Here is a 16,188-nt window from a genome sequence, read left to right on the forward strand (position 1 = left end):
TAATCTGAACCTTCCCTGGCATAACATAAGGCCTTTACATCCTGTCCTTTCACCTGAGACATGGCAGAAGAGACTGCCCCCCACCTGGCTACAGCATCCTTTCAGGTAGTTGTCAAGAGCAATAAGGTCTCCCCTGAGCCTCCTTTTCTCCAGACTAAACACCTCCAGCTCCCTCAGCTGCTCCTCATATTACTTGTGCTCCAGACCCTTCACCAGCTTCACTGTCCTTTCCAGACACACTCCAGCATCCCAATGTCCTTTTTAAAGTGAGGGACCTAGAACTGGACACAGTACTCGAGGCACAGCCTCACCAGTGCTGAGCCATCACTTTTCTAATTCTGCTGTCCACACTATTCTTGATACAGACCAAGATGCCAGTGGCCATCTTGGCCACCTGGGCACACTCCGAGGTGTAAACCAGAAGATTTACTCTTTCAGATTTACTCCTTCAACACAAGACACAGCAGTACAGTGAATTACAGTGTTTTATACTGGGGAATTCATTTAAATACTGTAAGAGTATAGGAACACAGAAACCCATTAATTAAAATCTCACCCTGTGCATTTTAAGAAGGGGAATATGTTGTACAAGAGTGGCTCAATCAGATTTAAGGTAAAAGTGCTACTTATATTCCCTAGTTTAATTGCAGTCTCCATATTGGAACTTTTTTAAGACTGTCTTTTTTTCAAAAGCTAAGAATACTTTTTCACTATACATACTGATGATCTTATAAACATCCTACTATCAGACCACATCTCAAAACTAAAGAACACAATAAAAGGTGGGTTTTTTTCTAAGTTAACTTACTTTTGAGTAGTACTGCTGAAATTCTACTTAACATTAACCTAAAATGGCACAGCAAAACAACTTGCCAGTGGAGATGGCTATGCAGCTGAATAGCAGGTTTACAGAGCGTATCTGTACTAACAAAGCTTAACAAAACACAAAAGTGAATTTTCTTTTCCAGTTTCACAATTTCCACACCTCAAGGCAATCTTCATTTTCTCTATTACATCTCCATCAATTTTCCCTAACAACAATATAAGACTGTGTTTCAGCTGAGGTACAGAGCAGTGCTGACGCTGCTCTTCTATTAACTCCCTCAGTGTATCGATATACCAAGTGTTTGTTGGTTACCATGTACTATTGTTCTCGTACTAACACTACTACAGAAGTTCCTCATCAATAATTCACAAAGAAGCTGGAGGCCTGGGCTCAGACTGGATGATCTCCAGAGATCTGTTCCATCTCCAATTCTGTGACTCTAAATTTTCCTTGACTTCTCTTGTTTTTAAAGTAACTGAAGTCTAATTTAAAATTACTTATTACAAGACTGAACCGGTTGCAGAAATCTGTCCAAAAGGGCAAAATGCTCGTTTCATGCACAAACTTGTATAAAGCTAGACTAACATGATGTAAGGATATAAATATATATATACACACACACACTAAAGGTTATGTAAGATTTGACAACACACCGATATTCAAAAGATTATTCTGCTTAAAAGAAATGAGAACTCTAAAGATAACTTACCCACTCCTTGTGACCGTGGTAATCTAATGTGGTCTGCCTCTACCTTCTGAAGCTGAGGTGGGTATTCTTTTCTGGAAAATTAATTGGATGTATGGTTGTTCTTTCAACAGACACCATTATAATCTAGTCACAATTTTACATGAACAAAATAAACCTGAAATCTATCTGAAAGCTATGAATAAGTAACTTCTCCTATTACATACTATTTGTACACTTAAAAAAGTATTACCAGAATGCTAGGAACAGCCACAGTAAATGTCTTGGAAGTGTTTCTAATCTAAATCTCCTCTGATAATAATCAATAGTTCAGGAGTCTCTCACTTGCAGATCCAAGTCTCCAAATACTGAAGCCTGCATCTTCCCCCCTTCCTCGTCATTCATGAAATACAAGATAGATACTTTTAAAAGCCAAGAATAGAAACAGATATTATTTTAATATTAAAGTAGATTCCACAAGTTCCATAACTTAAAAAACAGGAAAAGAAGATGCAAAACAGAGGGAAGAGATCTGACATGAAAAACTGTTCTGGCCAGAAACCAGAAAGAACAACACAGGATAAAACATAGTTCCTATATATTTGTTTTTAAAATATTGTAATTAATTTAGACAAATTACTGGATAATAAAACTTCTGTTGGTGTAATTTGCATAATAAAGATATCACATATTTTTTGTGCAAATTAATGCAATATAAGGCATTATAGTAAGATTTCTTTAAGTCTCCTGAAAGATATTTTCAGTTTACATACACATGCATCAAATTATGCTACTACCAAATTAAGATTCCTGAAGTTCACTGCATCTCAGTTACTGTTTGTGGCACTTTTCTTTCTCAGTGCTTCCTCTGCCCTGAAGCTGTAGGTTACTGTTCCTATCATAGCAGAAGATGGCATGCACCTGAAACACAGGAGGCCTTGCCAACAACGTCAGCAGAAACTGGTTTTATTGGCAAGTTAAGCAATGGGCTGCAAACAGGCCACACACATCCCATCCTGCTACCTCTGATTACAACCAGCAGCAAAGGGGTGAAGCACGCAGCTGTAGGCAGTAACATCGCCAACTAACAGCTTAATTTTGAGGACCCATCTGAAAAAAATTTGGCTATGGCTGATATAGACTTCAGCACTAATAAAATAAGATTTTATTTCTTCCAGGACAGCATTTTCTAATGCATCAAGTTATAAAAACTTCGAATTTTCTGCATTTCTAGGTAATATTTCTCAGGGTCTTCACATATTTTATTATTAACTAACAGCTGTTGTCTGACAAGTCATAATTACCTTTCAGTAGTATTTCATAACATGTCTTGTTTTGAACATAATCACTCTTAGAAAAATTATTTTCTAACACTGAAATTATATTTAAGAGAAACAATATTGAAACTATTTGTCATTTAATTGAAAGCAAATGATATGGCATGTTTAGAATACTAAAATTTCTTTTAAAATGCAGTCAACAATTCAAGGTCTCTGGACATTTCTAGTTTACAATTTTTCTTCTAAGAATCAAACAAGATTGTATTACATTTTTAACATGCAATACATATTTATCTTTTTAAGATGATAAACTCATTATTTACCATATACAGCTAAATAATTATTTTATAATAAATCAGAATACAGTAGCATTATCTACCCCTGTCTGAATTTTATGTTAGCAGCATAGACTCATATTAATACCTATTCAATGGCCAAACAATTCTACCTATTCTGCAAGAATACAGAAGAGCTAGCAAAAAAGTGTATCTTTTTTCTCCTACAATACAGAATTGTTACTCATATGCTCACAATGAAGCAGTAGCACCCAAACCTAACTCACAAAAACCAGCTCCAAATCAACTGAGGCTTCCCAGCAAAGTTTAGCATGGTTAGCAATTCAAGGTCAGGCTTGAAGTTGCTTTGAATTAGAAAGAAAAGTGAAGATGATTTCAAATACTATTTAATTTCAGATTTCATCTGAAAAAAAAAATGCTTTCTTGGTGACAGTGACAGCCCTCCCACATGAAGGCAGAAACACTTAAGTGCCTCCTACTAGTTTCCTTTCCTGAAAAACCCACACGCAAACAGGAAGGCAGAGCCCACCACCACAAAGTTTTACAGACTACAGCACTAAGGTGCCCCTCTCAGCAGAATGTTTATTGCCATCCGAACACTTGCAGATCCATTAATACGTTCTCCAGTAAAGCACTTAGTACACTGAGCCATTTAATTGCATGTGAGTGCAGAAACAGAATGGAAACTATGGTGGTTTTTTAAATTGAACATGACACACACTCAATTAACATATTGTTAAACCCTAACCAAAACTAAGTCTTCCATTTCAACAGGAGTAACTGAGAGATCAAACACCTGAACAGATCAAGATGCAAGACTACCTACATACTGTGTCTAACAGTTAAACACTCCAAGAAATACAATAACAGTTAAAACCCCCAAGAAATACAATATTGATTGCTGTTCCTACCATCCTAGCAAATACTTAAAACATACTTTTTTTTGCCTGTTACATTTCCTAAAAATATTTATGAGATTCAGATTTTGCTTGAAGAACAAGGCTCCATTCTAAGAGGTTAAACAATCTTAGGCATCTCATTTATCTTGTCCATTATAAGCACTTTTAATACCTTTAATTACAAGGGAAGTAGACCAGTATTTGATAAAAGCAATCTCCAGAAGTAGTAAAGCATCAAACATAAAACATTAATCACAGTACCAAGAAAGATCGTACTTTTTCTGCAACAGACATGACCGAATATTGAGGCAGTCTGGACTGCGCATGAACTTTTGACATATCTTAACAGCTAAGTCCTAGAGTATTCTTGACCAAGCATGTTTTGCCCAGACAGAATGGTGTCACTGATTTTGTATTTTAAGCAAATATTCATGATTACTGCCATATTCCTTTACTGGTGGAATTGGACCTTAATATCTTCACGTTGGACTGCTAGACAGACCTCCATAACACCCTCTAGCCAAACTGACGTTTTCACTTCATTTCTTCTCTAGAGAAACAAAAAACAAAAAAGGGGGGCAGGGGAAAGGGCAGGACCACAATTTCTGGCTATGCCAGAAAGAAATAAACATTAAGAAACAGCTGGATCTGGGAATTTAGGAGACAGTGCCACCCATGATTTGGTACACCACATCAAAAAGCTTGCTCCTAACTTTGTTGAGGTGCAGGCTTACACAAGAGCTGTGTTTAATGTGCAGCCTGCCTCTTTGAGAGGCCACCTTATTCAACCTTTCCTCTGCTTCTGTATTTGGAGATACACCACTGCAGGCAGGCTGTTGGTTTTTATATCGTTACACAAAAGAAGAGTAAAGCATGGTAAGACTGAGGCACCAAGCTGCTGAGGTAAGATTTACCTTCAGCATATCTTATAGGAAAAACAGAGTGAAAAAGTCAAAAGCTGAAAAGAGAAGAAGCAGCACTGGGAACAGGGTTTTTAGTACACAGGTCAGTAACCCCATCTGGCCCAGAAAGTCAGGAGTTGCTGCTGTACTTATCATGAAAGTAATGTTGAAAACTAAATTTAGCAGCTCCTGCCTACATCATCTTCCCCTGCTAGGACAGCAACAAAAAGCAGGGAAAGAAAAAAGAGTGCATCCAGTAGTATTGGGTTAAGAAGCAGCAGGTGTCTCCAAGAAAAAATTAAGACCACACCAGCATGGAACGCAACCCTTGTCTTCTATGCCATTCAGTGACACTAACTGGCTGGTGAGTTTGATAGTTCTTTTAAGAAGTAACAAAAGGCAGTAAACCAAAAAGGCTTGATTTTATTACTGAATTTGAAGTTAATTTGGGAAATCCTGAATTCACAAAGAACTGTGTTATTTTTATCATTACTGGTTAAACATTATATACATTTTAAACAAATCAACCTGGTATCAAGCTTATACTGCCAAAAATCACCTACATAGACAAGATATTTATAAAAACTCAATGAATTCCTTACTATCCACAAAACATTTCCACTAATGTACAATTATAAACTACATATGAAAAAAAGCAATTGTATGGTATTTCATACTGCTAACAAAATATTAACAGCAGTAAACCAGATGCAAAACAAGTGAGAAGTGAGCCTGAAATGAGCAATCAAAAACCAGTGTGTCTGTTTTTGCTATACATTTTCTGTTAATTGCTTTAACATATATACTTCATGAACAAAATATACACAGTAATGCAACAAAAATCTTTAATGCTATTCAAACCAAGCTGAGATGAGAGTGAAAGTTGTTAAACAGCCTACTAAGATCTGCTTCAGAATCATTCTATTACACAAAGTTTGCTGCTTTACAAAAAGAATTAGCAGAATGCTTATCTAATTTGACATTGGTTATATGAATAGAGAGATAAAGTTCCAGTGGAAATGCACCTAAAGTTCACATTAACACAGTGTTATTTAGAGATGAATGTAAAAGTCCTTTTTCAGTAAAAGGGAGTAAGTGAACCACAAAAACAGAGCAAAACACAACCAACCCCCATCACACATAAGCAGATATGATTTCCTGGATTAAATATTCTTTGACTAGCATTGCTACAGCACTCAATCAGTTAATTTACTTAATGCTCATTGCCATGCTCATTTGATCAACAGTAAGCTTACCTTTCCTTTCGGTCCAGATTGCTTAAAATATGAAAAAAGAAAAAAACACATAAGATGCAAAGCCCCATATGTGTTGCACATCACTAAATGCAAAGGTTATTAAATATAAGCTATAACTGTTTCATTGTCTCTTGCACTCACTGGACTAGTTTTCAAACAAGCTCTATGATTTTTTATCACATTTTTGTAAGAGTAATTAGAAACGCACAAATGTTACTTCAAAGACAGCAACAATCAGTGGTCTAAATAATACATTGACTTGAGTCTTTTTCAATGTGTAAAATTTGATTAATTCTGATCTTAACCTGGTCAAGTCAATTCACTTGCAATGTAGAAGATGATAAGACAGAATCCTAATATGTGAATCGAGATCATGCCTTATTTCCAATCACAGAATCATTAAGGTTGGAAAAGACCTTAAAGACAGAGGCCAACCATTAAAACAATCCCCACTTGCCATACAAAGATTAAAAAAAATTATGTAAGAACTTGTTTCTAACCATTAAAAAAAATATTTTAAGTGTTTAATTGAGAAAAAGATTTCAGAAAGCAGTCTTTAAATATTTAAGAAATCACATGCAAAAGCTAGAGAAGGATAGACAGAAACCTCTTTCTGAGGTTTGGGCAAAAAAAAAAAGTCTTACAAAGTATTTAGGAACTAGTTTCACAAGCATCTCCTTTAACATAAGTTAACATATAACGGAATGTAGCTGATGCTCACAACTCTAGTCCTCTGTATACCAAGACTGATATAAAAATGGATCTAACTAAGCATAGCATTCAGACAACCTGAAAATAGCATCTTTATGTCTCCTGTCTTCAAAATTTGCAATATGGAATGCTGCAAGCTTTTAATCAACGTGACTGTTCCTCTCAACCATCAAAAGCCTAATGACCTTCTGTAATATACGCATTACATTAACAGTGTTCTAAAACAGAATGAATTCAAATTGTTTCCTGTTTTACTTCAGTCACACTAAACAGAACACTATTATTACAGAGTAATAAAATCTCATGCTCCTTTTCACAAACAAAACACAAGAACAGAGCAAACTTTAATTCTCTTGTTACTCAGAAAACGGCAGGAGTGGAAGTAAGGCAGGTAAGAACATAGTCATGATAATCCTACAGAATGCAGTATGAAAACACATTCCATCTCCATAATGCTCCGGGAAGAGAGGAAAAAGACTTCAAAACTGAATGTGACCACAGCAACTTAGACTGGGGTGCAGGTAATCAGCCAATGATGTGTGAAGGTGGAGAAAAATTGCTTCTAACAGGATCTAGCCTTCACAAACAATAAACACTGCTTTTGTGCAGGCCACACCTCAGTTTTTAAATCCAGTCAGATTCAAACCATGTCTGCACGGAGCCATATCCACTATCTTTGTATCCTTGGCACAGTTAAGACGAAATCTGGATTACCTCTTTATAGGTGTTGTAAAGAATCTCACTCTGAAGGAACACATACTTAATACTAGGGAAACTTAAAGGCAGGAAAAAAATTCTAGAATGCCTTATACAGTACACTGTCATTATATTAGATGCCTTGCTTGTTTTAAAATCCCTTATTAATATAATAGATTTAAATGACTTCTCCTTTTTACATATCACAAAGATTATGAAATTAGAACCTTGGACAGATACAAGAATTATAATGATCAGTGTCCCTACCAATTCCTTCATGCAGCTCAAGCATAAAATTTGTTGCACGTGTTGTACATACTTGCTATTTCAGTGCCAAGTTTTACAGAACAGTCAGTCAATAGCACAAGACAGAACTACGTATCTATTAAATGAAGCAAAATAGTTTGAACTAACTACAACACTAGGCCAAGCTATATCTGAAAATCTGTTGTATCAGAAGTGAACAAATTTTAATTTAATCCCCAGATTCCACTGGAAAAAACATGAATAATATTCATCATAATATTACTTTGAAATATCAATTTTGTTGGACTAGAAACTTTATTTTAAATATGAGTGTAACTCATACTCAGCCAGACTTTAAGTTAACATGCATGTGCAAAAAACTTGTAGAAAGAGGTAAGAAATACAGTACAAATCACAAACTTCAAATTCAACTTGACAGAGATTACAACTAAGTTGCATAATTAGCTTGCCCCATGTGATACTATCCCCACTCAAAAAACCCAGCATAAATAACAGAATCTGTAACATCAGTGCCAGAGATGCAAACTGCTCACTAATGCATCTAATGCTAGAGATGCAAACTGCAAACTAATCTAACCTGGTTTTTTTTTTGTTATCCTTTTAAGAATCTACCATAAATTTATGTACAACAGATTAGGTTAGACAAAATTACTTTCTCCATATTGTTAGTGATTACCACACCATAACACAATTCCACAAACGCAAACAAGGAACCCAACTCTGAGCTCTAAGGTGTTGTTTTTTTTTTTTCTCCGCTAATTTACAGGTGCTAATTTCCATGCTACAAGCTTTTCTGTCTAAATATATACCTATAATTTTATTCTTGGTTTGCCACTCACATTTTCTGCATATAGTCCTTTTTAAGAAATCACCATCACAGCATTTACTTTTAAATTCAATTAGTGCCTAATGTCAGTAAAGACTAGCAAAAAAGGATAAAAAAACTCCTACACAACAAAAAAGACATGACCAAAAAATATTACACATTTCATATGGGATTGTTTTGACAATTTCTTGCCTTTAAAACTCCAAAATGTTCCTAGCATAAGAGTTAATTTTCCTTTGCTAATATAAGTAAATTACAATAACAATCCTAAAAGAAAACATACTAGAAACACTCAAGATGACTACTATCCAATTACTTCACCCAATGCTCAGCCTATGTTATTGTGAGAAATACTTCTGGATAAATTTGAGAGGGGACAAAGTCATCAAAGCAAAACTACCTTACTAAATTAGTCAGCTGTGCCCAGCATCTCTCTCCAGGGACTCGCCCACACACTAAAACGGGCAACCTTTTATCTCCTGCCCTGGCCGGGGGTGGTACCTGTCCCCTTTCCCATTGGCTGGGTACTCAGGGACTCTCATTCTCTCTGGACAGCCTACTTTGCCCCAAGTCTCCCTCCCCCCTTCATCTTCTGCCTTTTTTGGCAAGTCTTTAGCATAGCCTTTCCTACTGGTTCTTAACAACCCTTGCAGATGGCAAGGAACAATCTAAACCACATCTAAGCAATAAGCAGCTACAAGCAAGAAACAAGGGTTAGCCTCCCCCCCACCCCTCAGTCACTCCGGCTTCAGCAAAACATTGCTTGACTTCTCACATTATGCATTAGCTTGCTTTCTGCATGTCACACGTACCAAGTCACGACCTTTTTTTTTCTTCACATTACACTGTAGGTTTAAAAAGAAGCAAGTCCCACAGGCAAGAAAGGCAATCAGGCAAGTCTAACATCCCCTGAAGATTAAGAATCTCTGGAGCATACTGAAGAAACCTATGGCACTCAAATTGGTAAGATGAATCCATCTTGACTGGCTGTTTCAAAGAACCATCTCACAACAAAGCTTAATCAAATACACCAGTGTTATCAAGGTCAACATTCAAAGCAGTCTTGCATGATTATGCTTACTTCAAATAATTTTAATTAGCACTGAAGATCAAGATTTTATCCCTCAGAATTACAAAAAAATGCAAACAAACAACCCCCCCACACCAAACAAAAGCAAGCACAAACACAAACAAACCCCACCAGAAAGGTAAGGGCATGCATGCTTAAAGATGTGCCACACTTTACTCAACGGAAACTTGATAATATTCTAAAAAGGACTTCATGCAAGAAAAAAAGAGCACAGCTGGTTCAGCTTAAACCACACTGATAACATAAACCTCATCTTTCAGTTTAACTGATGGCAAAAACTCTGCCAATCCTTCTTAGTCATCCCAGTCTTGCAATGATTGAAAAAAATGAGAGAAATATAAAGGAAAGAGAGATACCTACTACTGCATCTGCTATTACTAAGGGGTTGGAAATGTCCATGCCAAACAGTACTATAGTCTGTAAATGCTATATAGCAGACTATAGTACTGTTTGAAATGGAAGGAGGCAACAATGGTCTAAGTCTTCAAGGACTGGACAAGACAGCAACTCTCATATAAGGAAACACTGACAGAGTTAGGGTTGTTCAGCCTGAGAAGTGAAGGCTCCAGGGAGACCCTACTGCAGCCTTTCAGTACTTGAAGGGGGCCTGAAGATGGGGACAAACAGTTTAACAGGGGCCTATTTCAACAGCGTAATGGTTTTAATCTAAAAGAGGGTAGATTCAGACCAGACAGAAGAAAGAAGTTCTTCACAATGAGGTGGTGAAACACTGTAACAGGTTGCCTCAAGAGGTTGTAGATGCCCCATCCCTGGCAACATTCAAGGTCAGGTTGGACCGGGCTGTGAGCAACCTTGATCTAATTGAAGGTGTCCCTGCTTACCGCAGAGCAGTTGGATTACATGACCTTTAAGGACCTTTCCAACCCAAACTGTTCAGTGATTCTATTATTCTGTGACTGCAAAACCCCTTTTTCAGTCTATTTCTTCAATGCCAGATTACACTAATACATGTTTGGATCACATAATTTATTCTCATTAGTATATGGGCTTTGTTTTTCTGAAGTTAGCAAATCCAAGTGAGGGAAGTGGGATGAAAAAAAAGGATAGCTACACATGATCCCACCACCCCAAAAAATCTATACTAAAAAACAGAGAGAAAAAAAGAAGGCAGAAAAAGGAAGCTAGACAATACTGACAGGAGACAGCATTCATGTGGGATGGTGGAAATTCATGCAATTCATATATAAAAAGAGTTCTGAAAGGATAAACTTTAAAAGAAAATTCCTTAAAGCAGTGGTTATCATATATGTTTGTGACACACTGGGTGTGAAAAGCATGTTAAAAACATCTAAAAACAACCCTGCAATTTAGAGAAATCTGATGGGGTTTTAAGTTTTCAAATCAATGAAGTTCAATTCAGCATAGTTCAGAAAGGTTCCCCAGTTTCCAGTCATCCTCTCACATAAATGCAAAACTTTGCTTTTGTTAAATTTTCCAGTTTATATGTTTTATGCTGTATGTATAGACTATATGCGATCAACAGATCTATAATTTAATCTTTAGAAGGATCTTATACAAGCTGGAGTTGCTGCGAATTAGTATTTGCTGATCATGTTGTCAGTTACGTGAATTTCTACTGCATACTATGTTCATTTCAAAGTGTTTTCTAAAAATACTTATGTTAGCAGATGCTCTCCTGCTATGTGCCATAGTGTGTTTTAAAATGAGTAAATTCTAATATTATATGATAATAATTCCTGAAATATAATAATTTCATGAAACTTTAGTAATTAAGATCAAAGCTCATACTCAAGAATGTGAATCAAGAATCACCCATGTGATTACTTACATTTTCTTAAAACACTTCATAGCATAAGAAAAACCATTACATACAAAACCAGAGAGGACTTTTTACAACTGAAATATCCAGAGAAACAAATGTAATTAGTCTTACCTTTGGGCTGCTGTTTTTACTACTGTTGTCTGTGCATGCGCATGGTGAAAACGTCTGCCATGTACCACAGTTACAGGACCAGACATATTCTGAGCATTTTCACTGCAAACATACAAAAAAATGTTTAAAAAAAGACTCTGGTGTATTTGTACAGTCAGCTAAAAACTCTGGTGTCCTACTTTTATAAGAACAGCCATACAAAACCAAAAATCAAAGTATTTCTGAACCTCTAATACAACTTGTTAGGATTCTTTTACAGGCATAAAACCATTCAGCCCTATCATAAAACAGAGAAATAGGAATATATATTATTTTTTTCCCCTGGAAGAAAAGGTAAAGATTTTTTAAAATTTTATCAGCTTCCAGAACACTAGGAATCAGCTCTACTTTGCTCAACCCTGTACTGCAATAAGACACTGCCATTTGTAATGAATTGTAAGCATTTATAATTAATTTCATACTTCCATCTCTCATTTTATTAAGGCATAATATTAACTTCTTTAATACAACTTAAGGGGCATAACACGTGAGCAGACTGAAATGTACATTCAGTAAATTCCCTCATTACTCAAAAGAGAAAATAAATGCCGCAAATTTATGGATGTAAAATGGCTTGTAACTGAAACAAAACAACACATCTCAAAATGAAAAAAGCAAGATTCTCAGGTACTTGAATATCTCAGTAGGACTCTATTCACCAATGTATTTTAGCATTTTTTTGGTTTCTTTATTTGTTGCCTTTTGACTTTTATCTCATTACTATGTAAAATCAGTAATTCTGGAGAGAAGATTTCTTACCATTACTCTCTCCAGTACAAGCTGACATTAAGATACAGTAGATCAATAATACAGTACTCCTTCAAAGACCATTAGACCCTAACAATTATCCTTAATGCTGCTGTGACAGGACACAGATTACTATGCATGAAATGTTCAAAAAACACACAACTTTAACAGAGAGCATGTTGATGATGCAAACTGTTTCAAATTATGGAAATAGAGTGCTTAAATTTTGCTTTTAAAATTGCTTGCAATTTTTAGTTGCACTAAATAAAATTATGTGAAAAGGCATTCTGATTAATAATATTTCTCAGAAATACTATCCTGCTGTTTGTCCTGTTACAAGCAATGAAAAAAACCCTGAAGTACCAAAATTCTCAAAAAAGTTGACAACCAATTCCTAATCCTTCCTTTACATTCCCCCAAAAGATGAAAGTGAGTAAACTGTTAGTTTGCTTTTTACATCCCAGTTTAGCACTACAAATCCTTTTGGGAGCCTTATATGGAGTATAAGTCAAGATTAGAAGCTTTCAGAGCATTTCTGACTGATCCTAAGATAACTATTATGATCTGACTGATCATAACCATGAACATAACAGAATAAGACTTACCAAAACCAAATGGTAAAACTCTCTTTTCTAGAATAGGAAGTTTAGAAACATTATAAATGATCTAACAGTTCAACTTCCTAAAAATGAACCTTATAGCAGCCTATTCAAACACGAACCTCTTGAAAGTAAACACAATCATCCCAGATGCTTCCAAGGAAGACTGTGCAACTCCAGCTGGTCAGTCATCAGACAGACCAATTTACAGTCAACTCTCTGTTTAATGTTGCCACCTGAGAAATAAAAAGCTGACAGCTACTTGCCCTAAATACTTTGGAGTGTCTCAAATCCTCTTTGGCTTTCAGTTTAATGTCTTCGAAAAAGAAAACAGAAGCAGAGTGCAGAAATGTCTTCTCAAAGGCCTAAGGAGTTTAAACAAGCAAGCAAGTAAGCAAGCCTTTAAACACCTACCTCATGTTTTATCTCTGTATTTGTTGGATCTGAGCTTTGCTAAACTATCATGATAATGAAACTCTGTCTTGTGCCCCCACAGCAGAAAAAAATGTTAAGGCAGCACTTCTGCTTTCTGCCTCACACTCAAGTAGTGAGAAATTCCAGTAGGTGCTGGAATAGAGTATCACAGACTGCTCAGGGATCAGGTTTGAGTCAAAGCAGACCGTTATAGATGGCAGACCTAAATGGTTCATACGGCGTCAGACGTTTCCAACTCAGACAGCTGTAAAATGCAATCTACTCTATAATCTTATTCTCTGAAGAGAACAGACCCCGCGCAGAGAGAAACACCAGAAAATTCAATCATAAAGTCTTAGCAAGTTGCAAAACGGGCACATCAGAACTGAAACCTGAGTTTGCAAGTTTCAGCACAGTTTCATGAAAATTAAGATATGACATCAAAACCAGGATGATATAATAGTCAGAAAGTTCCTGGAAAGAACAAATGTTCTGGAAGTCTCAAAGAACTTACAGTATATTAACAATATATGTCTCATTAATGTCATCTCAGAAACCACACAATGAGTTGAAGCGCTCTGATGTTACACTATCAGATTCTATCAGCTGATCAGCTGATCCTATGACTTCTTCACACCCCAGATTCAAAAGGTAAAGCACAAAAGAATCCTTCACTGGGCAAAGGGATGAATCTAGAAGTAATAGAAGCACAACCAAAAACACCGGACACAACTACAGAGTACATTAATTCTGCTGTTCATCAAATAACTTTTTTAATAAAACATTACCCCAAAAAAAGTAAAAGGGACTTAGTTTGAGAAATTTTGACAGAAGTTATTGAAAACTAGCAAAGATAAAAGCAATTTGAAGTAAGACCTCATGATTAAAAAAATACAAACAAAACCATTATGGTTAAGTTAGAGTTTGATACTGGATTTGCCTAATCAGGTAACAGACCATAACTTTTTGTTTGCTTTAAGTTTTTGTAGATGTTAAGTGGATGCATACACCAAAAACTTCTTCTCACTGCCCTTGAATATCCCTTCTTCCTATCACTCGCCCTCTGAATTTTAGGGACTATTATACTACAATACTACTCATTTAAGTAAAGCCTCACTGATCTGAAGTTTTTAGTGCCTATTCTGCAAATAAGGTGGAAAAAAGGACTTTACCATTGTGATAAAAATCACCATGAACAGATCAAGAACATCAAGTATCTGATCTTCTTGTATTTAATTTAGCAGCTTAGCTGCATGATCGACTTCCAGAATCTTCTCTAGTTGAAGAGTTCAAATACTGATGGAGTAACTATTAAGCACCTTTGATTCTGCATGTCAAAGTGAACACACCACTGGTCATCCATCACTGCAGGGACCAGACCACAAACCTTTATTGATGCATGTGTTATGAAAGATACAACACTATCACAAATAAGTTATTAATTCAAGATAATCACTTGGAGCATAATCACATTTCCAAGCAGACTCAGTGACCAAAATCTGAGAAGCTGTCACAGTGGCCTCTACACATCCATTATTCACAACTAAAATTCTTCATCAATGACAGTTTATTAAGAGGAAGAGAATACTTATATTTTTCATTTAAATTCAGTATGCAGCTCAGTACTAGACAGAAGGTGCCTGTTTACATGCCACAGATTTTACTTTTTTAGTTGAATTTTATAAATCATACTAGGTCTTGGGTTTCTAATGTACTACTTGTCAGTAGAAGGCAGTCCCAATCCAGGTAACAGAATGTCTGAACTAAATGCTTAGACCATCTAAAAAAACCTCAGTAACTATTTATCTTAACAACAATTCCGTTCTACAACTTAATCAAAACAACGGACACAGTGAAGTATGACTGCTTTAACAGAAAATGAAGAAAAATTACATAGTAATGTTGGATTTCACTACAAATCCCACAGCCAGACAGAGGAAAATTCTAGTTACTTTTTTTAAATGGTTAGGTGTACTCAAAACAACAACCAAATATAATGTGCATGCACAGGCTTCTTCACTAAACCAGACCAAAGGAGTCTTGACAGATTTCTAAAAGTTACTTTTGTCTTCATGTCTATGTTCAAGAACAGAATCCTAAAGAATGGAAATGACCAGAGTGATTCTGTAAGAACTGGTAAATTTGAAGAGGATTAAGACAGAAATCTGGATATAATCTTACAAATGTGTTGTGTATATAAAAAAAAAATATCAAAAGACCAAAACACAAAACTTTATTTGTACAGCATAAATCAAGGACAATGAAGTACTGCGGTAATTTGTGTAAATGTAAAAAGAATTTAATAGAGGGACAGAAGGAAGTACCCATGTTCAGAGACGGCAAGAGCTGACAAAGAAGTGCTTGAATGTGCTGAAAAATAATAGACCTCTGTGCGAGGCTCTTTTAGCCTACAACAAAAAACTTGCCATTATTAAATAAATTTTATTTTTAAAACAACTTTTAAAGTTCCAAATAACATCCCATTAGTCTATCTCAAGACATCAGGCTCAAAGATCAAAACAGCAGGAGAGGATACACATCACATAGGACTTCAAGGATTTATTTTCTCGAGTGACTTTGTGATAAGAATGGTCCCACTAACCAACAATGCTCTTAGGGATCAGCATGAAAGAACAAAGACAAGAACATCCCTCATGCAGCCACACAGAGGTTGGATATTTGATGACTGCTCCAATTATAGCTAGCTATCTCATGAACTTTTCCTTCCTGCAAAGGTCAC

General features: G+C 35.9%; 1 protein-coding gene across 3 annotated transcripts in view; it reads right to left on the reverse strand.

The window, feature by feature from the left end:
* SENP6 (SUMO specific peptidase 6) overlaps window positions 1–16,188 on the reverse strand; it is a 78,050-nt gene that overhangs the window by 30,196 nt on the left and 31,666 nt on the right. For 2 of the 3 annotated variants that reach the window (XM_027697043.1, XM_027697060.1), the window contains exons 5-7: window positions 11,650–11,751; window positions 6,145–6,165; window positions 1,536–1,606 (exon numbers count right to left, since the gene is read on the reverse strand). In XM_027697043.1, coding sequence (XP_027552844.1) covers window positions 1,536–1,606; window positions 6,145–6,165; window positions 11,650–11,751 — 194 coding nt within the window. The remainder of the gene's footprint in view (window positions 1–1,535; window positions 1,607–6,144; window positions 6,166–11,649; window positions 11,752–16,188) is intronic. The other variant, XM_027697052.1, reaches the window with a different exon arrangement.

Source organism: Neopelma chrysocephalum, unplaced genomic scaffold (assembly GCF_003984885.1).
Source record: "Neopelma chrysocephalum unplaced genomic scaffold, ASM398488v2 Primary Assembly neopelma1_23b, whole genome shotgun sequence".
Taxonomy (NCBI): domain Eukaryota; kingdom Metazoa; phylum Chordata; class Aves; order Passeriformes; family Pipridae; genus Neopelma; species Neopelma chrysocephalum.